The following is a 21641-nucleotide window of genomic DNA, read 5'->3' as shown; positions in this document are numbered from 1 at the left end:
ACTATTCTTCCCACTGACACCAATGATGGGACCCTACTCCTTCCACTGACACCAATGATGAGGCACTATTCCTCCCACTGACACCAATGATGGGGCACTATTCCTATCACCGACACCAATGATGGGATACTATTCCTCCCACCGACACCAATGATAGGACACTATTCCTCCCACTGATACCAATGATGGGACCCTACTCCTTCCACTGACACCAATGATGAGGCACTATTCCTCCCACTGACACCAATGATGGGGCACTATTCCTCCCACCGACACCAATGATGGGATACTATTCCTCCCACCGACACCAATGATAGGACACTATTCCTCCCACTGATACCAATGCTGGGGAACTGTTCCTCCTGCTACAAATTGAGCACTATTCCTTCTATTAAAACGAATGATGTGGATTGTTTACTCCCACTGGCTCTTGTCTGGCCCCCTTAAAGTCTGAAGGACAGTAAACTGGCCCTTTGTTTAAAGGGTTTGGAGACCCCCGGTATATAGTATGTGTTAATAAATGTGTGGGAATGCACTCTGACTTTTTTTTTTTATATATACAATGATGTCATTTTATCATCAATTTATCAGTGTGCACTGAGGATACCTGTTATTTATTATTTACCTAAGATGCAAAAGGACCCAATTCATCCACCTGGTCATCCGATAATCAGTGGAATAAATTCTGTTACTTCCTGCATAGGGAAGTATATAGATGAATTTTTGCAATCTTTGGTGTCTAGTACTCCCTCCTATCTGAAAGGCACCACTCATGTCATCATCCTGTTAAGACAGGAAGAATGGAAGCAGGGAGACATTCTGGCTACTGCAGATGTTTCTTCCCTGTATAATATTATGTCGCATGTTCATAGAGTGGAATCAGTTGGCCATTATTTGTGTGGCCGAAGTCTTCTGTCTCCTAGACAGGCAGACTTTGTAATGGATTTATTAAAGTTTGCTATGTCTCATAATTGCTATGTCTCAAAAAGGCCCCTTGAAGACGTTCAGTGTAACGAAACGTACGTCGGGCGGTTACAGTGGACAAGCTCGCCCACAGTGAGGAGACGTGGCGGCCATCATTTTGGTGGAATGCCGTGGCGGAACATGCTTGGAAACAATTTGGACTGCTTTACATGCTTGTTATGATTGGATCCTTGTAAGTGTTTTTAATCTATTATTTTGATCTGGTTAATAAATGGTCTGCGCTATGATACTGCTTTGTGCTTCATTCCCTACATACCTGTGACTACTGACCTGAGACTTCCAGAGAAGGACGCATATTATCCAGGATACATATCGAGTCCTACTGAGTCTATTTTTGGCATTTGGGATCTCTGTCATGGGGATCATCGTTATGTGGTAAGGGTCAGTGTGAACTGGGTGTCTGGTGGTGGTATCACGGATTCGCTACATTTTTCATCTGATCATATTGGGACTTTACATGGACTTTTTAATCTTTCTGAGAACTTTTTACTGATGATTAGCGCTACATTGTTCTTATATGTCTCATAATTACTTCTGGTTCGGGGGAAATTACAACACACAGAACTGGGGCATTGCGATGGGTGCAAAATTTGCACCCAGTATGGCCAAATGATTAATTGCTAAATGGGAGGAGGATGTAATCTATGCTGATAGGCGCCACAAATTGGTCTTTTGGGGTCGCTACATAGATGACATCCTCCTCCTTTGGTGGGGTGATTCTGAGTCGATTTGTTGCTGGACTTAATGTCGATGATCGGGGCATTTTGCTTCAATGTGAGTCCAGTACAGACGAAATTACTTTCTAGATTTGAATATCAGAGTAAGAAATGGCTTTTTGTAAACTTTTACATATTTTAACACTACCGATCGTAACTCTTATCTGGGAGTCAACAGTTGTCACCATCCATCTTGGATTAAATCTGCACTCAAAAGCCAGTTCTTAAGGCTCAGACGCAACTGCACGAACATTAAGGATTACTATCAACAGATTTCATTACTTAAAGACAGGTTCATGGATAAAAGTTACGATAGTGTGAAACTAGACACCATCGTTGAGGAAGTAGCGGGCAGAGATAGAAATTCTCTTCTCCGAGGGAAAAACTCTGATGTGTCTGATTATAGCTCTTTCCAGTGGGCCTTTACTACCTCTTTTTCCAACCAACAATGGGCCATAAAAAAGATCATAAAGAAACACTGGCCTGTTATAGATAATGACCCCATTTTGGGCTCATTGTTACCACACCAACCAGATGTGGTGTTTAGAGGAGCTCCATCCTTGCGCAATATTGTGGCCCCTAATGTTGTTAATAAAATAACAGGATCGAGCTTTTAAGGGCTATTATCGATGTCCTAAATTTAAGGTATGAAGAGCTAATCATTTTAAGGGTGGGAAAATCACCTCATTCAAGTCCAACCAAACCAATAGGGAGTACACTATAGATAAATGTATCACCTGCAATACAAAAAATGTGGTCTATATGATCGCTTGTCCATCTGGGAAACAATACATAGGGAGAGCGATCCGTATGCTACAAGTTAGACTAAAAGAACACATCAGTAATGTTAAATCTGGGTTCTCTTCTCACAGTGTTTCTTAACACTATGACATATTTCATAATAGGGACCCTAAGGACACCCTTTTTGTAGCCATTGACCACTTTATACCTCACTGGAGGGGGAGTTCTTTAAAAACGGAGATTTCCCATCATGAAACCCAGTGGGTATATTCTCTTAAATCCTACGTTCCCTTTGCACTTAATGTGGAGTGGGACATTAACTGTTTTATTAACAGCTGATATGATCCTTCCGGGCTGTTTTTGAGAGTCCATGATACTACTTTGTTACATAGTTACATAGTTACATAGTTAGTGAGGTTGAAAAAAGGCATCAGTCCATCCAGTTCAACCTATGATGTGTGTGTGTGTTTGCTTTTAACCGTACATCGTATACCCCTGTATGTTGTTGTCTCTAAGGTGCCCATCTACTAGTTTTTTGAAACTATCAATGCTTCCTGCTGATACGACTGCTTGTGGAAGAGAATTCCACATCCTTACCGCTCTTACAGTGAAGAACCTCGTACGCACTTTAAGGTTAAACCGCCTTTCCTCTAGTTTTAGTGAGTGGCCTGAATTATGACCTTTTCCTAATTTTAGATTTGATTTAATGTCTTATATTTTTACTATGTATGATTTTATATTATGTTTTCTTAGGATAAATTATATTAAAAGATGAATTGTAATAATTTTTTTATATAAAAAAAAGTTTTTTTTTCCGTCTATACAGCAAGTTAACGGTCTAATAATAATATTTTTTGCCCACTAGATGGTGCTGTTCCTTAAATCCATTACTACCAAATTTATGGAGATGAGCCAGACTCACACACCTGGTCTCGGTTATCTAATTTGGTTCCAGCATGTTTAGCCGCTATATAATGATTTGAATGCAAGATGATTGTCACCTGGCCCGTCCCCCGTAAACGTCTTTGGTGATGAAATGCGTCGGGAGTGGCTTCAAGGTGACGTAATCATGCATGCAGAGCCGCGAACGAGAGAGCGGTGTTTGTAAGCCGGCAACTTGCTTTTATTGACATTCTAAAGTTAATTGTAGCCATCTACAGTATTCTTAAAATAAACATCATATTGATTTTGATGGACTTCACTATAGGAGCCTTTTTATTTATATATTTTCGAGTTCACATGGGATCCGATGTCTGTGGCCAACACTTTCACCTGTGAGGATCGTCCATATCCACTTGTCTGCTTGAGCTCATTTGACAATTATAACTTATGGTCCTGTTGATCTGGTAAGAGGCGTGTGCTGAAGGGTGTCAGTGGCGGTGGTCCTCATTTTGGTTTGCACTGTATTTCTCATTGAAGATTTGATTTATCACCTTATTGGACTTTTTTTGCAAAATGTTTTTGCACTATTTGTTCATACTGATTTCAATAGAATTTGTTATTCAATGTTTATATGTTATTGCATTGATCTTATTTAGCGCACATTAGCGCGCCTTAGCGCCACTTTTTTATGTATTAATTGTTGTTGGACTGGTAACACAGTTTTTTTAGTGGATGCTTTTTCATTTTACATTTTTTTCTGAGCGCGGATATATTTTGGTATATTAAATGATGAATTTATGGCTTAGATATGTCAAGAGCATATCTCTTTAAAAAAAAAAAAAAAAAAAGCTAGTAAATGTTAGCACTTCAAAAAATTTAGAGGAGTTGCTTAATGTAAAAGCTACTTGTTAAGTGGGATAGTTTTAGTGAAAATCACACAGCTTTGCTATCATTATCTTGTTCTAGCATAGTGTAGCACCCTCCTACGTAGGTGCTAGGATAGTTAGATAAGTGTTATAGTGTGTTTTTGTTTAGTTTGCCACACTATAGGCAGTGTGGATATAAATAATGGTTAAGGTAAAAAGCATAGTTTGGCTTACTGTATCCAGTGAGCTGTAATTGTTTAGTTAGGTCTGACATGTGTGCTCTGCTGCCAGTCTGCTGGATAGCTCTGTCTGTATCCAGGAAACTTGAGGAGTTTCTGGATGATTGTTGTGGAGCTATGCAGATGGCAGCATGAATATTGATGCAGTCCAAGCCTATCCCAGGAAAGCAGGCTCTGAGGCATGCTGGGAGAATGTGTTTATTCTGGGAGCACTGGGTCTTGTCCCAGAGTGGAGAAGTCCACGCTGCCCTCTCAGGCACAAGCTACCATAAGGAGACCTCAGATGGGTATCCTATGTAAATATAAAAGCAAATAACCAATGTGCTACCAGTGAAGTAAATGATAATTAAAAATAAAATATATAGGTGAAAAAGCAATGAAATAGCTGTCGCTTTCTGTAGTGTCACCACATACCAATGGAAACTAAAAACTCTGTGTAAACCGGCGCTAATTCCAATAATTAATGTGTAAAAAACAATCATAAACCATATTGAAATGACATAACACACTTGTTAAAATATTAATTAAATAGTGATTAATATATAGAAGTCAATAAAAAAGTCCATGTGAGTGTGCAGAAAAATATAATTGCCAATGAAGCAAAAATAGTGATCCAAAATGTGATACTAATAATCAATCAAACAGTGTCATCGATGTGAAAATCCCAACACAGAATCCACCTTTGAATGCAGTGTCCGTTCACCTCAATGATGAATGAATAAGGCGTTTTTCATGGGTATAATACTCATCCGTGAAGCTCCAATAGTAGTAATAGCTCAGCTAGTATGAACTACTTGTGGATAGATTGCCAAACGTGTTGGAAGTATATATCCCCTTGGTGATTCACTCATAAATAAACAAATAAGGGCTCCATGGTGTGGTATATATAGTAAATATTTAATAGAAAACAATCGGTAATTTACATAACCGTTAAAAAAGATGAATGTGGGCATGGACCGCTCGGTCTCCACAGTCTATCCACAACTCTATACCAGCTTAGCTATTACTACTATTGGAGCTTCATGAATGAGTATTATACCCATGATAAACGCCTTATTCATTCATCATTGCATTGAGCGGCCACTGCAATAAAGGGTGGATTCTGTTTTGGGATTTTTACATTGGTGACACTGTTTGATTGATTATTAGTATCACATTTTGGATCACTATTTTTGCTTCATTAGCAATTATATTTTTTTGCACACTCACATGGACTTTTTTATGGACTTCTATATATTAATCACTATTGTTTTTCCCTTGAAAATAGAAGTTTATTGAGATCAATTCAACAGGAAATTATACAAACAGCAAAGAACAACTTGGTACATGTATAGTACAACCAACCATAAGTGCGAAATTGCATGAAGTAAACACGACATTACAGTAATTTGCAGGTAACATGACTATGACATCTATCCCAAGCAAGCCTAAGCGGCGAGGGTGAGAGCACACTCCATCAGCCAATGTGGTGGAACCAGCATAGTAATGTAACAGTACAGGTGTATACATCAATACGAGTGCAGGGCCATCGCAGCCCGTCCGCTGAGGTAAATCACAGCAGGACATTAATCGGTACAGGTATCAGCACTTTCCAGCCATCTACTCCAGACTTTATAATACTTAGTTGGACAGCCTCTATGGCGATAGATCAATTTCTTGTATGAGAGAGTAGAGTTCACATCAGCCCTCCATGCCTGTATGAATGGGGATTGCGTCTGCATCCATAACATAGCTATTCTTTTCTCATGTCTCATGGAGAAAGGTAGCAAGAATTTATCTACGTCAGTGTCAGGGAACAGACCAAGGAGACATATCTTGGGTCCAGTTGGAGAGGTGATCCCATATGATCTGCAGGAATTTAATTATTTGTAGCCAGTAGGATTGGATTGGTGGGCAGGACCATATCAAATGCAAAAAAGTACCTATCTGTGTGTGGCACCTGGGGCAGTTTGAACTATAGTGTGGACGATACCATGAAATTCGCAATGGGGTCAAGTAGGCTCTATGTATAATGTAAAGCTGAGTCAGTCTGTCAGAAAGCTTAGGCGAAGATAGGTGAGGGCAGTCTAGAATGGTGTCTCAGTCCATCTCATCCAGTGGGCCCAAATCCTTTTCCCAGCGCCCTTTGGCCCTGTCATTTACAGTGTTGGTGATCTTGATGCGCAGTTCAAGGTAGGTGGCAGATATTAATTTGGTCAGGTTATCTCCCAGTATGATGCCCAGGATGGGCGGTCTAAATAGAGTAGGAATCCGAGTTGGGAACTGAGCTTGTAGTGCATGCCTCAGTTGAATGTATCTGAAGAGCATAAAGGTCGGGAGGTCAGATTCATCTCTCAAAGACTGAGACGATCACACCCCAGTATCACACATAATTTGGGACAGGTATAGAACACCACGTCTCGTCCACAGGTCGGCTCCCGGTATCGCGACTAACTCCCTCAGGTGTGGATTATGCCAGAAAGGAGTATGGGTGTGTATATGCGTAAGGTCTAGCTTTTGAAGGGCCAACACCCAAACACGACGGTGGTGGAAGAGCATCGAGTCTCAGGTGGGAGGTGAGGTCAGTGGTTCGCGTCCACGAAGGAGTGTTTGTACCGGGGTGTGAGTTGCGCTATCCTTGCTCCGGCAGACCAAGGTTTGACATCGAAGAGACTCCGAAGTACAGAAATGATAGAAGTGGGAAAGTTGGGACACCAGGTAATACGAGTGAAGGTCAGGCAGGGCCACGCAGTGGCGTACCAATGGGGGGGGCGGGCCGCACCGGGTGCCAAGCTCTGGGGGGTGTCAGCCGGTGTCCTGCCCTGTGTGTTCAGACAGATCCCGCAGTGTGAAGGCAGCTGCAGTGGCAGCTCCTTCAGTCCGTGCTGCTAGCGGGGGGGGGGGCTGCGGAGCCGCGGCGGGAATACGGGGGCGGAGCCTCGGCGGGAATACGGGGGCGGAGCCGCGGCGGGAATAAGGAGGCGGAGCCGCGGCGGGAATGAGGCGGAGCCGCAGCGGGAATAAGGAGGCGGGGCCTTGGCGGGAATAAGGAGGCGGGGCCTCGGCGGGAAGAAGGTGAGTGCCCATTGCCCAGGTGTGTGTGCTGCATAGGAGGGGGATGGGGCTGCTGCATATAGAGGAATTCATCTTTCTCTATTCTTCCTGCAGCTGCCTGCTGAATAACTGATTCTCCTCCTCTCCCTCCTGCAGGAAGAATAGGGAAAGACCAATTCATCTATATGCAGCTGCCCCATCCCCCTCCTATACAACTTCTTTTGCTGGCCCCCCTCCAGTGCTCCTAATCTCCCCCCCTCGGTGCTCTTAGCCCCCCCCCCCCCAGTGCACTAGACCCCCCCCCCCTGTTCTTTAGCCCCCCCCATGCTCTTCAGCTCCCCACAGTGCTTTCTCCCACCCCCCAAGTGCTCCCTGTCCCCCTCAGTGCTCTCCACCCTCCTGATTTTTCCTGCCCACCCCCCCAAGTGCTCCCTGTCCCCCCCCCCCAGTACTCTCCACCCCCCTGGTTTTCCCTGCTCACCCCCCCAGTTCTCTCCACCCCCTGCACCTTCCAACCCCCCTACAATGCTTTCCAAACCCCCTCTTAATTCTCTACAGCCCCCCCCCCCCCACTGTGCCCTTCAGCTCCTCCAGTGCTCCCTGCTTCCCCTGTGCTCTCCGGCCCCCCTAGTGCTCTTCTATCTTCTATCATGTCTGCAGTCTCTGACCATCTACTGTATCATGTCTGCAGTCTCTGACCATCTACTGTATCATGTCCTCAGTCTCTGACCATCTCTTGTATCATGTCTTCAGTCTCTGACCATCTCCTGTATCATGTCTGCAGTCTCTGACCATCTGTTGTATTATGTCTGCAGTCTCTGACCATCTGTTGTATTATGTCTGCAGTCTCTGAGCATCTCCTGTATCATGTCTGCAGTCTCTGACCATCTACTGTATCATGTCTGCAGTCTCTGACCATCTCTTGTATCATGTCCGCAGTCTCTGACCATCACTTGTATCACGTCTGCAGTCTCTGACCATCTACTGTATCATGTCCTGAGTCTCTGACCATCTACTGTATCATGTCTGCAGTCTCTGACCATCTACTGTGTCATGTCCTCAGTCTCTGACCATCTCCTGTATCATGTCTGCAGTCTCTGACCATCTACTGTGTCATGTCCTCAGTCTCTGACCATCTCCTGTATCATGTCCTCAGTCTCTGACCATCTCCTGTATCATGTCTTCAGTCTCTGACCATCTCCTGTATCATGTCTTCAGTCTCTGACCATCTCCTGTATCATGCCCTTAGTCTCGGACCATCTCCTGTATCATGTCTGCAGTCTCTGAATATCTCCTTTAGCAAGTCTCCAATCTCTTACTCAAACTTAAACACATTGCTAATAATATTAGCTATCTATTTATGCTGAAGGTAGGACTGTGCAGGGGAGGCAGAGAGTGCAAAAGGGGGAACTGTGATTAGAGAGACGGAGGGCAGACTGCAAGGGGCACTGTGATGGGGGGGCTGTGAAATTTGTGCAAAAAATATTCTTGAACACATTACAATTTTTTGTGGGTGTTTTTACATTTTAAAGTGTGGGGGGGGGGGGGGTGCCAGATATAGGATCCGCCCCGGGTGCCAAATGCTCTAGGTACGCCACTGGGGCCACGCCCCCTCGTGTGGTCAGATTCTTAGGTATGAGCCATGATAACTTGTGTCTGCTTGTGCCCCAGACAATTGAGTTAAGGATGGCATCGATAACGTTAAAGAATTTGAGAGGTATCAGGGTCGGAGAATGCCAGAACATGTACAGGATTTTGGGCAGAAGTATCATTTTCACGATGTTTACTCTACCCATTACCCCTAATGGAAGGCGAGCCCAGGTTTGCATACGTTGTTTTACAGTATTGATTAGGGGTTCGATATTATCAAGGACATATTCTTTGGGTGTGTTGGTGATAAGTACTCCTAGGTACTTAATCCTGGATACTCTGAGTAAGGGCAGGGAAGCCGATTCTACTTCAGGGGGAAATTAATCCAAGGGCAAAATATGTGATTTAGTCCAGTTAATACGCAGACCAGAGTGGCGGTCAAAGTCTTCTATGGTGTGCAGTGCGTTTTGTAGGGAGGGTCCGGTATCCGCAAGATACAGCAGCATATCATCTGCGTATAATCCAACGGTATCTGTGATGGGTCCTAGACTCAAGTCCTGGATGCCAGGATGTGTCCTGAGGGCGATGGCTAGGGGTTCAACAGCTAGAACATATAACAATGGGGATAGGGGGCAGCCCTGCCGGGTACCACAGCCTAAAGGGTAGGGGTCTGACAACCACCCATTCACCGCCACCCTAGCCACTGGCAGATGATACAATAGTTTAACCCATTTGATAAACGAGGGGCTGAAACCAAATCCCTCCAGGCATTCCCAAAGATATTCCCACTCCATCGAATGGAAGGCCTTGGCGGCATCCAAAGCCACCACTGCCCTAATGCCCACCTGCTCATGACTCGCCTGAATGTTTATGTATAGCCGCCATATGTTCATGGCTGTGTTTTTCCCCGGCATGACACCAGTTTGGTCTGTGTGGATAAGGGACAGAATCGCCTTGTTAAGGCGTGATGCCAGAACCTTCGCTAAGACCTTGATGTCTGCCTGTAATAGCGAAATGGGGCGATATGATTCGGGGTAATGGGGGTCCTTATCAAGCTTAGGAATGACAATGATTGTAGCCTCGCGCATGGATTCAGGTAGGGAATTTGTGTCATACGCATGGTTGTAGAGCAAAAGTAATTCAGGAGTCAGCACGTAAAGGTCTCATAGAACTCTAATGGTATGCCGTTAGAGCCAGGGGCCTTAGCTGAGGCAAGGGAGGCAATTGCAGAAGCAATTTCGTCCACAGAGAGCGGGACGTCAAGTGCAGCTCTCTGGGAATCGGACAATTGTGGAAAAGATATAAGTTGCAGGAAAGTCTGGGTTTCTGACACACTGGTAGAGTTTTTGGAAGTATATAGCGTCACGTAAAAGGAGCGAAAGTGTGCAGCAATGAGCGGAGGGTCTGTAACATCCACACCATTTGTGTCAGTCAATGTCACCATGACCGGTTGTCTAGAGTCCTGATTAGCTAGGTAAGCAAGAAGCTTGCCCGCTCTTTCACCCTGTTCAAATAACCATTGTTTACAGAAGAAGAGCTTCTGTCTGGCTTTTTCGTAATGGAGTTGGTCAACAATGCGAGTGTAAGATCTAAGTGCAGAGAGGTTTGAGGGCGTGGGTTCCCGAATGGAGGTAGCGGTGACCGATGCCATCTGGTCAACGGCTTGTTGAAGGATAGAATGGGATGTCAATTTCAATCGGTTAATGTGCTGGGTGAGAACAGATTGAACATGTAATTTAAATGTTTCCCAGATCGCATCTGTAGTTGCAGAGTCTCTGTTTGTGGTGAAAAAGAATTGCCACTCACGGGGCAAGTCTTCTTGCTCCATCAGGGCCAGAAGCCAAAATGGGTGGAGACGCCACGGACAAGGCACGGCCTAAGGGGATATGGACAACGTCGCCCAGCAGGGGGCATGATCTGATAGAGATCTGGGCTCAAAACCCTTACCTTTTAACAAGGGTAGTAAGCAGTCAGAGATCAGTATGAAGTCTATCCGTGACATGGTAGAGTGTGACGTAGAAAAACAGGAGTAGGCTCTAGTGTCAGGGGGGTTAATAGCGCCAAGTGTCTGTAAGTGCAAAGTCTCTAAGATGTCGGCTAAGTCTGGTGGAGGTAGGCATGGAGGGGGAGGTGACAGAGTGCATGCGGTCTAGGGAGGGTTCAAAACCATGTTAAAATCACTGAGCCATATGGCAGGTACCATAGGGTGCTGGGCCATGAAGGAAACGCCCTCAGAGATAACCTCAGAACTATAAGGAGGAGGTATATAACAGGCCAGGATCGAATAAGGTTTAGTATAGAGCATCAAGTGTAAAAAAAACAAACCTGCCATGGGGGTCCATGAACACAGAAATAATTGACAGCTGTACATTTTTGGCAATGAGAATAGAGACACCTCTCCAATGAGTGCTATATATAGAGTGGTAAGCCCAGCCAATCCATGGCCGTCTCAGGGTTCGCTGGAGATGGTCCGTGGCATGTGTCTCCACCAATACCACCACATCAGCCCTATCGGACTTAAGGCATGCAAAGATAGCGGAGCGTTTCAATTGGTCCCTAAGCCCGCGGACATTCTATTAATCACTATTAATGAATATTTTAACAAGTGTGTTATGTCATTTCAGTATGGTTTATGATTGTTTTTTATAATATTAATTATTGGAATTAGCGCCGGTTTACACACAGTTTTTAGTTTTCATCCTAGGTAAGGAATGCTGAGACCCAGTCTGACATAGATTGGTCTGGTATCACTGGAGGGCTTTGCTTGAAAGATTGGAAGGGGACTCCATCTGTCCTTGGACCTTGTGAGTACAGACATTGCAAATTCTTGGGGACCTTGTGCTTTAGCCACCCCTCTTGTGCCTTGTTATAGTCAGCTGTGGGTCTATTAAAGGGGACACCGGCTGGTGCCCTGAAGAACTCTTTCCAGTAACTTTCCTACTTAAAGGGACTTTGCTCTAATGTCTCTACTTCTAATTAAAAGATAAATGTGGACTTTTTTTAAATTTTAGAATCATACTTACCTAGCTGGATTCATCATCGGTCTGATGCTGCATATGTCTCCCACGGGCTCTAACACTAAAAACCGAGCAATCTAACATCGCGATCGCTTGGTTGTCAGGGCTCCCTTAGCAGAGTGCTGGTGACTGTCAGTCACTGCTGTCTGCTCTGCACCCCCCCCCCTTCCTGCTCACTGGAGCGCTGCTCTGTGTGGAGGGGAGCGGTCAGCTCAGGCTCTCAGCGGCTCGCTGAGAGGCTGAGCTGGGTGATGGTCCAGGCATGTGGGTGGATCCCGACTTCATTGTCCTGATTCTGCTTGAGTTGTATCCTGGACTGGCTCTGTGATCTCAGCCGACAGCAGCCTTGAGCCCGCTGTCAGCTAAAATCGGGAACGAACTGCACTCCTGTGATCCACAGGAGCAGTACAGCCAAACGAGCTTTGGCTGTACATCTCCTTTAAGCTGAAGTCTACTGTTTGTTACAAGCCCAGACTTCATCATAGCTTTTCCCTAATTGAAAACCAAATCCTCAGTTGTACATATTTCTTATCTTTGGAGTATCCCACCATATCCCTCATCCCTAGCCAAGTACTCAAAAAAAAAAAAAAATAAAATACATCCCCTAGACTGGTCCTTGAAGAAGGAGGGAATGAGCCTGTTATGTGTCTGGCTTGGGGAAGAAGTTGGGAAGACCTGGACAGTAATTCCTGTGGCTCCTACGGGATTAGAGCTACAGTAGCCATAACCAACTCACAGTGAGTATTGTTTAGCAAAGGTTCCATTGGTGCTAATGTAGCAGGTTTTCCATGCATTGGGCCTGATGTGGGTCTTCCATGGTTACCGGTGACACCTTCAGCCCATTTAAGCTGAATACCCAAGTGTGAGATTGGAGACAATGACCATTCCGGCATCTTTGGTTTGTCTTGTTTATTTGATATAGGGGATGGGAGAAGGGAATGAGTGGGATACTCCTCTGACTCAACTAGGTACACATGGGACATTTTGTGGAAAAATGCCTTTCAACGCTGTCTTGACGCCGACTGGATGCCGACCAACGCTTGCTGGCGCTTGAAACACACTGACTTGCTGAACTGTACTTGAACTTGACTTCTGACACTCTGGTTAGCTCAAAAGTCCTGGACTGTACTTAGAACTGACTTCTGGTGCTCTGTGAGCTCAAAAGTCCTGCATACAGCTCCCTCCAGTCCTTCCTGACTGAGGTAACTCCTGTAACTGCTTCTGCTGCTGCAACTCTCAACACTGTACACTGCACGCTGTACACTTTAACACTTCGGGGCCCAACCGCTGGCGCCCCCTTTGCACTTCAGGGTCCTCTCACTAGGCATACCGTCTACACTTCAGGGTCCTCTCACTAGGCACCCCCTTTACACTTCAGGGTCCTCTCACTAGGCACACCGTCTACACTTCAGGGTCCTTTCACTAGGCACCCCCTCTACACTTCAGGGTCCTCTCACTAGGCACCCCCTCTACACTTCAGGGTCCTCTCACTAGGCACCCCCTCTACACGTGCTCCTGCACCGGCTAGCTAGCTCCTGGATCCCTTGGACCTCCACCGGAGTGGTCCCCTCTTGCTAGGCAGAACCCCAGGGGCAGTTGCAGTACTCACAAACTGGGAATGCTTTCCTGAAACTGGACCCCTCTCAGCTCTGTTGGTCCTTGGCACACAGGATCCTCTCTGCAGCTCAGCTCAGCCCTCTGTCACCTCAGGCAAGCCGCCTGGGACCACTGATCCTTCTGACAGGAGGAGAGACAGCCGTACTCTCCCTCCTAGGACTCTGCTTCCCAACAAAGACGCTGCGTCATGTGTTCCCCTCAAATTTATACCCACTCCCAGAATGCTGTGTGGCAGAATCTGCCTTTCTGGGGTAGATACAGGCCTGAGTGCACCATTGGCTGGGTTTCCTCAACTGCCCTATGAGAACCCTCTCATGGAGCACAGTGGGGAGACTCCCCAGTCTCAACAGCTATACCTTGGAGACATGACAGCCCAGCTGAAAATCATGGCCTTGCTGTTAGGCAGTCAGGGCCCACTATATTTTACCTAGCACCTACTTTGTAGGGTGCTACACTAACAATTTTCTATAGATTCCATCAAAGAATGCATAAGAACCCATAGGACATGAAAATGCAGAATGTCTTCTCCTCTGGGAAAATGTTCCACATTAAAAAAATTAAAAGTACCGTGGAGTTAATTATTAAAAAGACCTGGCTAATTCAAGCCAGTGAAAAAAAAGGCAAATCTCATGTGCAAAGTGCAGTAACTGACAGTATCAGACTCCCAATTAAATCACTGCTATCAGATCACTCTCAGTTGTTGGATTTGTTCTGGTTTAGGCTTTACATTATTCATGAAACTGCTTAACTCCCTTAGCGGTATCCCCGAGCGTGACTCGGGGTGGATTTTTTATGCTAGGATCGGTATCCCCGAGTCACGCTCGGGGTAGATGTGCAGAGCGTGCAGCGGTGTCCCTTACCTTTTCCTGGCGATCCAGCGATGATCTCCCATTGCTGTGATCGCCAGCCGAGATCCCAGCCGCTCGTCCGTCGGTCTTATGACTTCCTGGTTCCGTTCCCTGCAGCAGCAATGGTGCATGGGAGCGGAACTGGGAGGGAAATTCAAATGTTGCACAAAACACAAACACATAACATTTATATTATATATATATATATATATATATATATATATACATACATATATATATACATACACACACACACACATATATATATATACACACACATATATATATATATATATATATATACACACACATATATATATATATATATATATATACACATATATATATATATATATATATATATATATATATATATATATATATATATATATATATACACACATATATATATTTTATTTATATATAATATATATATATATGTATTATATTATATATTATATAATAAAATTATATTATTGATTAGATTATAATTCATGCGTTTGTGTTTCAAATTTATCACATCTGGGATGTCTACTAGAGTATTGTTTTGGTCAGGTTTAAGTCAGTAATTACTAAGAATTGTAGGCCTATAATATATAACGCCAAATTTCCATGCAAAAAATTGCACCGCTTTTGGTACATAATTCCTGACATAATCACACCGCCAGGGAGGTTAAGAGGTTTTAGATGAAAGAAATCACATAGAAACATAGAAACATAGAATGTGTCGGCAGATAAGAACCATTTGGCCCATCTAGTCTGCCCAATATATCTGAATCCTATGAATAGTCCCTGGCCCTATCTTGTATGAAGGATAGCCTTATGCCTATCCCATGCATGCTTAAACTCCTTCACTGTATTTGCAGCTACCACTTCTGCAGGAAGGTTATTCCATGCATCCACTACTCTCTCAGTAAAGTAATACTTCCTCATATTACTTTTAAACCTTTGCCCCTCTAATTTAAAACTGTGTCCTCTTGTGGTAGTTTTTCTTCTTTTAAATATGCTCTCCTCCTTTACCGAGTTGATTCCCTTTATGTATTTAAATGTTTCTATCATATCCCCTCTGTCTCTTCTTTCTTCCAAGCTATACATGTTAAGGTCCTTTATCCTTTCCTGGTAAGTTTTTTCCTGCAATCCATGTACTAGTTTAGTAGCTCTTCTCTGAACTCTCTCTAGAGTATCTATATCCTTCTGGAGATATGGCCTCCAGTACTGCGCACAATACTCCAAGTGAGGTCTCACCAGTGTTCTGTACAGCGGCATAAGCACTTCTCTCTTTCTACTGCTTATACCTCTCCCTATACATCCAAGCATTCTGCTGGCATTTCGTGCTGCTCTATTACATTGTCTTCCCACCTTTAAGTCTTCTGAAATAATTACTCCTAAATCCCTTTCCTCAGATACTGAGGTCAGGACTGTGTCAAATATTCTATATTCTGCCCTTGGGTTTTTACGCCCCAGGTGCATTATCTTGCACTTATCCACATTAAATTTCAGTTGCCAGAGTTCTGACCATTCTTCTAGTTTTCCTAAATCCTTTTCCATTTGGCGTTTCCCTCCAGGAACATCAACCCTGTTACATATCTTTGTGTCATCAGCAAAAAGACAAACCTTACCATCGAGGCCTTTTGCAATATCACTTATGAAGATATTAAACAAAATTGGTCCCAGTACAGATCCCTGAGGTACCCCACTGGTAACATGACCTTGTTCTGAATGTTCTCCATTGACTACAACCCTCTGTTGTCTGTCACTCAGCCACTGCCTAATCCACTCAACAATATGGGAGTCCATGCTCAATGACTGCAGTTTATTGATAAGTCTTCTATGTGGGACAGTGTCAAAAGCCTTACTAAAATCTAGATATGCAATGTCTACTGCACCTCCACCGTCTATTATTTTAGTCACCCAGTCAAAAAAATCTATAAGATTTGTTTGACATGATCTCCCTGAAGTAAACCCATGTTGTTTTTCATCTTGCAATCCATGGGATTTAAGATGTTCCACAATCCTATCCTTTAATAGGGTTTCCATTAATTTGCCTACTATTGATGTCAGACTCACTGGTCTATAGTTGCTCGATTCCTCCCTACTACCTTTCTTGTGAATGGGCACGACATTTGCCAATTTCCAATCTTCCGGGACGACTCCTGTTACTAATGATTGGTTAAATAGATCTGTTAATGGTTTTGCCAGCTCACCACTAAGCTCTTTTAATAATCTTGGGTGTATCCCATCAGGACCCTGTGACTTATTTGTCTTCACTTTAGACAGCAATCTTAGAATGTCTTCCTCTGTAAAGACACATGCATCAAATGATTCATTAGTCATCCTTTCAAGTGGAGGTCCTTCTCCTTCTTTTTCTTCTGTAAAAACTGAACAGAAGTATTCATTAAGGCAGTCAGCTAGCCCTTTATTTTCTTCTACATACCTTCCGTCCTTTGTTTTTAATTTAGTTATTCCTTGTTTTAATTCCCTTTTTTCATTTATATATCTGAAGAATGTCTTATCCCCCTTTTTCATAGACTGAGCTAGTTTTTCTTCTGCCTGCGCTTTAGAAGTTCTTATAACTTGCTTGGCCTCTTTCTGCCTAATCTTGTAGATTTCCTTATCTTCATTGCTCTGGGTTTTTTTATAATTACAAAATGCTAGCTTTTTATTTTTAATGATTTGGGCCACTTCTGCTGAGTACCACAGTGGTCTCTTCCTTTTTTTGCTTTTACTGACAAGTCTAATGCAATTTTCTGTTGCCTTCAATAATGCACCTTTTAAGTAGTCCCATTTCTCCTGGACTCCATGTAATCCGTTCCAGTCTGATAAGGACTCATTTATGACTAATTTCATTTTTGAAAAGTCTGTTTTTCTAAAATCTAAAACTTTTGTTTTTGTGTGGTGTGACTCTTTCACAGTTCTTATATTAAACCACACTGACTGGTGATCACTAGATCCCAAGGTTTCGCCTACAATGACATCATATACCGAATCCCCATTTGTGAATACCAGATCCAAAATGGCCTCCCTCCGGGTTGGCTCCTCAACCACTTGTTGCAGAGACAACCCCAGTAGGGAATTTAGAATATCTGTACTCCTGGTAGAACTTGCTATTTTGGTTTTCCAGTTTATATCTGGAAGATTGAAATCTCCCATAATGATAACTTCTCCTTTCATTGTCATTTTAGCTATTTCTTCAACTAGTAGATCATCTAGTTCTTTAACTTGACCAGGTGGTCTATATATCACACCTACACGAGTTACTGCATGATTAGCAAACTGCAACGTAACCCAAACTGACTCTATGTTGGCCTCACCAACTTGTATTAGGTTAGATTTAATGCTATCTTTCACATACAGGGCCACTCCTCCTCCTTTCTTGCCTACTCTGTCTCTTCTGTATAAAGAGTACCCTGGTATGGTTATGTCCCAGTCATTTCTTTCATTAAACCATGTCTCCGTAACAGCCACTAAATCTACATTCTCAGATTCCATTATTGACCCAAGTTCATTGATTTTTTTACCTAAACTGCGAGCATTTGTAGACAGGACTCTGAGCTTATCATTTCTTAACCTCTGTGCTTCTGACCTGTTCTGGCATTGTTTCGGGGGGCAATTGGACTCTTGTATTTTCACTCTTTTGCCCCCCCTTCCTAGTTTAAATACTCTTTCGCAAATTCTTGGAGTTGTTCACTAAGTACATTTGTTCCACGTTTCCAAGAACAAACTATTATGTTTCAGTACAGTGTAGCTGATTCTTTACACTGGTGAGACAATATATTTTTTCCCTAATCAGTAAATAACAGCGTAAATTCCAAACACATATAAGGAAAATGTACAGTCATTGTAATTGCAAGGGTGATAGACTGAACTCTTGGCTGGATGAGTTCTGTCCTAAATTATGAACAACTCTTTCCCCTTGTAACAGCAATGAAAGTATACTTGGGATGTGTTCAGGTCAGTTAAACTGTGAAGGAATTACTGAGCATAATTGTGTTAATCATTGGTGATAATGTAAAATTGTTGTGGGCCTGAGTTATATATTCTATTTGTGCACAGAGAAGTTGTGTCCTTGTAACGCAATGTGGAAAAAGACATCCGTATATTTTTCTTCCACTTGAAAAATTTTGTAGCATTATCTTTGCCAGTACCACAGATGTCATAGGACTTCTACCGATTTAGCAGGGACTACTTGTTATTACATTTTTACAATTCTATATTACAACAAAACTTCTTAATAAAAATACTAGTCCCTGCCAGTCACCTCAACAATGACAAATAAGAAACTTACTTGTTGTCACACTGGCAGTGACTGATGGTGTACCAACGGAGGTTCCAGTGGCCATAGTTGGAGGTTAAAGGGTGGATGACATGCTCACAATGGTCATGTGTCCTGCAGCAGGAGTCTGTTTCTCTGTGTTCACCTGAACATACACACACAAAAATAATTGAATGTATAAAATACAAAAAAAAAAAAAATATATATATATATATATATATATATATATATATATATATATATATATATATATCTAAAGAGAGAGAGCGAGAGTTAGGCCTCATGCACACTGGATGGTTTTTTTGCTGCTGTTAGGTCCGTCAGGCATTTTTTTTATCTGCCTCTAAATGGCATACATAGGTGTTTAGGGACAGAGGCATTTAGAGCAGAGAAAAAACTCACAGCCACTGCAACCTGGAGCAGCGGCATTTTGAAAAAAATATTTGATGCGCGTAAACATGTATAAGTGCGCCTAAACATGTATTAACGCTAGACTCCTTTAGGTCTTGAGCATCAATTAATTTCATTGACCAGAATGAATTATTATTCATGAATTAATGCTCAAGTGCTTGACGCTTGTAAACACCAAAATGCTGCTGCCAGGAGGAAAAGGAGTCTAGAAGAATTGGTAAAACCTCCGGTGAGCATAAAGCCGTATAACAAAGGCATATACAGATTGGCATTCAGCAGCGATTCACTGTTTCAATAAAAATGTCTGCAGTCTACAGCTGCTCCTAGATGAGAAGTGTGGGATACATACCTCCATGCTGCAGCATTGGTCCGGTGCTGAAGTTGTCCTCCGCCAGCTCTCACATTACTGCTGATCCCTCAGTTCTTGGTCCACTCTGAGCAGAGAGCAGTGGCATACCGAGGGGGCTGAGCTAGCCGCTGGTCAGGCAGCTGGGGGGATCCTGACATTAGTGTTGGGATTCTTCCAGAGCCTGAATCGGCGCTTTGACATCATCAGACAGTGGGCTTTAGCCTGCTGTTGGCTGATTCTGGGTCACAGGAAAGCACAAGCAAGTGCACTCCTGTGGCCCAAACTTCTCTTTCAAGGTTATAACCGATTATCTCACTTGATTTGGAATAGGCAATGATCAAAATGTTACTTTAAGATCTTAGCAGTTATCTCCACTTATATTTCAAAAGAAAAGTTTACAAGCATGGACGGCATTCTCTGGATAATAGATTCCTATTCTCCTGCTTGCACCTCAAGTTTTTTCTTAGCACATTCAGAATAAGAAATTCGACTTTGTCATCCTGTCATTTGTGCACACAGTCTGACTGGCAGCTAACTAACATGCATAAATGATAGTAATGTGAACCACATATATCAAACGCTTATTAAAAGACTACTTAGGCTGTCATATAAATCATCTTTAAGTATAAAAAATAAATGAAAACAGCAAGTGAGTGAAAATTGTAAAATTTGTCCTTATTAGCTGCTGGGACATTCTCATTGGACAGGGAAAGGGCAGTAAACAGGACTTATCTCTGAAATTAGGGAACAATATAAAACTTGTTCTAAAGTGGCACATTTAGGACAGCCTACTGGTTTGCAAAGTTAATAGGAGACACTTTGTAGTTTCTTTGTTATATAGGGTTCTTACTTTGAAAGCTGAGATTTATTTAATTCATTTTGTTTTGAAGTATGCTCCATGCCTAGTAAGCTGATGGTTCCCATGGAAATCTTCTCTCCGCTGATGCCTGGTCCTCTTCACAACGTTGAATTTCTGGCTCTGAGGGAGTTAATAGCTTCAGGTCTAATATTGCATAAAATTGCACACCCTTTATGTCCTCCCCTTCATGAACAAATGTCCTTGCACTGTTTTCAATAAAAATGACCATTTTCTTTGAATGGAGGAGGGGCAGGTGAATGACAGGATCCTCACCCCTATTCACAGAATGTGTTACATAATATGAAATTAGCGCTGCATTTTATATTCTATACCTTGTATCACATTGTGGTTTGTGCCATCTGCTCATTTTGGTAGCACGGATATTCAGTTTGTTTACATAATATGAAAACAATGTAATAACTTTTGTCAATGGAAAAAGCTGTGGGCCTCCATCAGGACCTCTTTAATGTATTGCAATAATAGATCTGAAGAGGACCAGGCATCAGTGGAGAGAAGATTTCTACAGGAACATCAATCAGCCTGATGGATGTGGGATACACTTTTTTGCAGGTATTTTATGTGACAAAAAAATTTAGCAAAATAATGTTTTAACTAAACTCCAGTTTTAATCATTTAACATGGCTGAGAGGTTACTTTTGGGGTGGGAGGATGAAGTTTAGTTACCTGAACTAGAGAGCTGAGAGAAGTCAATGTTCAGTAGTAGGGATGAGCTTGGGCATTTTGTCCAATCCTAGGTCAAACCCATGTGAGCAATTCTGCCAGGAAGCTGTAGCCTGTACAGGGCCAATCATCTGTGGCCGAACATTTCTTGCCCTGCCCAGCTGCACATATGCATAGTGTGTATACGTATGGTTGTGGGGTGGGGAATGTCTCTACTGTAGATGATTGGCCCAATACAGTGACAGCTTCCTGGCTAGCTCACTCACATGGGTTTAGGCTAGGATCCGAATACGCCCCAATCTCATCCCCATAAATTGGTAGTCCAAAAAGCAAGCAGATGTTGAGAGAGTGTCACCCTCCTTTTGCTAAGCAAACATATATCACAGCTACCCTTTAAAAACACTTATGGACAGGTTCAGCAGGGACCTGCCAATTTCCAACCCATGTATGGGCTAGCTGGTGATCTATCGCCTATAGCCAGCGGCTCTGATCATTGTATTCTGCCAGCAGGGAAGTCTCCCGACTGGCAAAACAC

At 43.1% G+C, this 21641-nt stretch overlaps 1 protein-coding gene across 1 annotated transcript in view; it reads right to left on the bottom strand.

Moving 5' to 3' along the window:
• PROCA1 (protein interacting with cyclin A1) overlaps window positions 1-21641 on the bottom strand; it is a 50533-nt gene that overhangs the window by 26477 nt on the left and 2415 nt on the right. The window contains exon 2 of the mRNA XM_082247392.1: window positions 18819-18951. Coding sequence (XP_082103518.1) covers window positions 18819-18951 — 133 coding nt within the window. The remainder of the gene's footprint in view (window positions 1-18818; window positions 18952-21641) is intronic.

The sequence above is a fragment of the Pelophylax lessonae genome, assembly GCF_965119305.1.
Source record: "Pelophylax lessonae genome assembly, chromosome: 2".
Classification (NCBI taxonomy): Eukaryota; Metazoa; Chordata; class Amphibia; order Anura; family Ranidae; genus Pelophylax; species Pelophylax lessonae.
The sequence above is the reverse complement of the archived record's forward strand: the minus strand, read 5'-3'. Positions and strand labels throughout refer to the sequence as shown.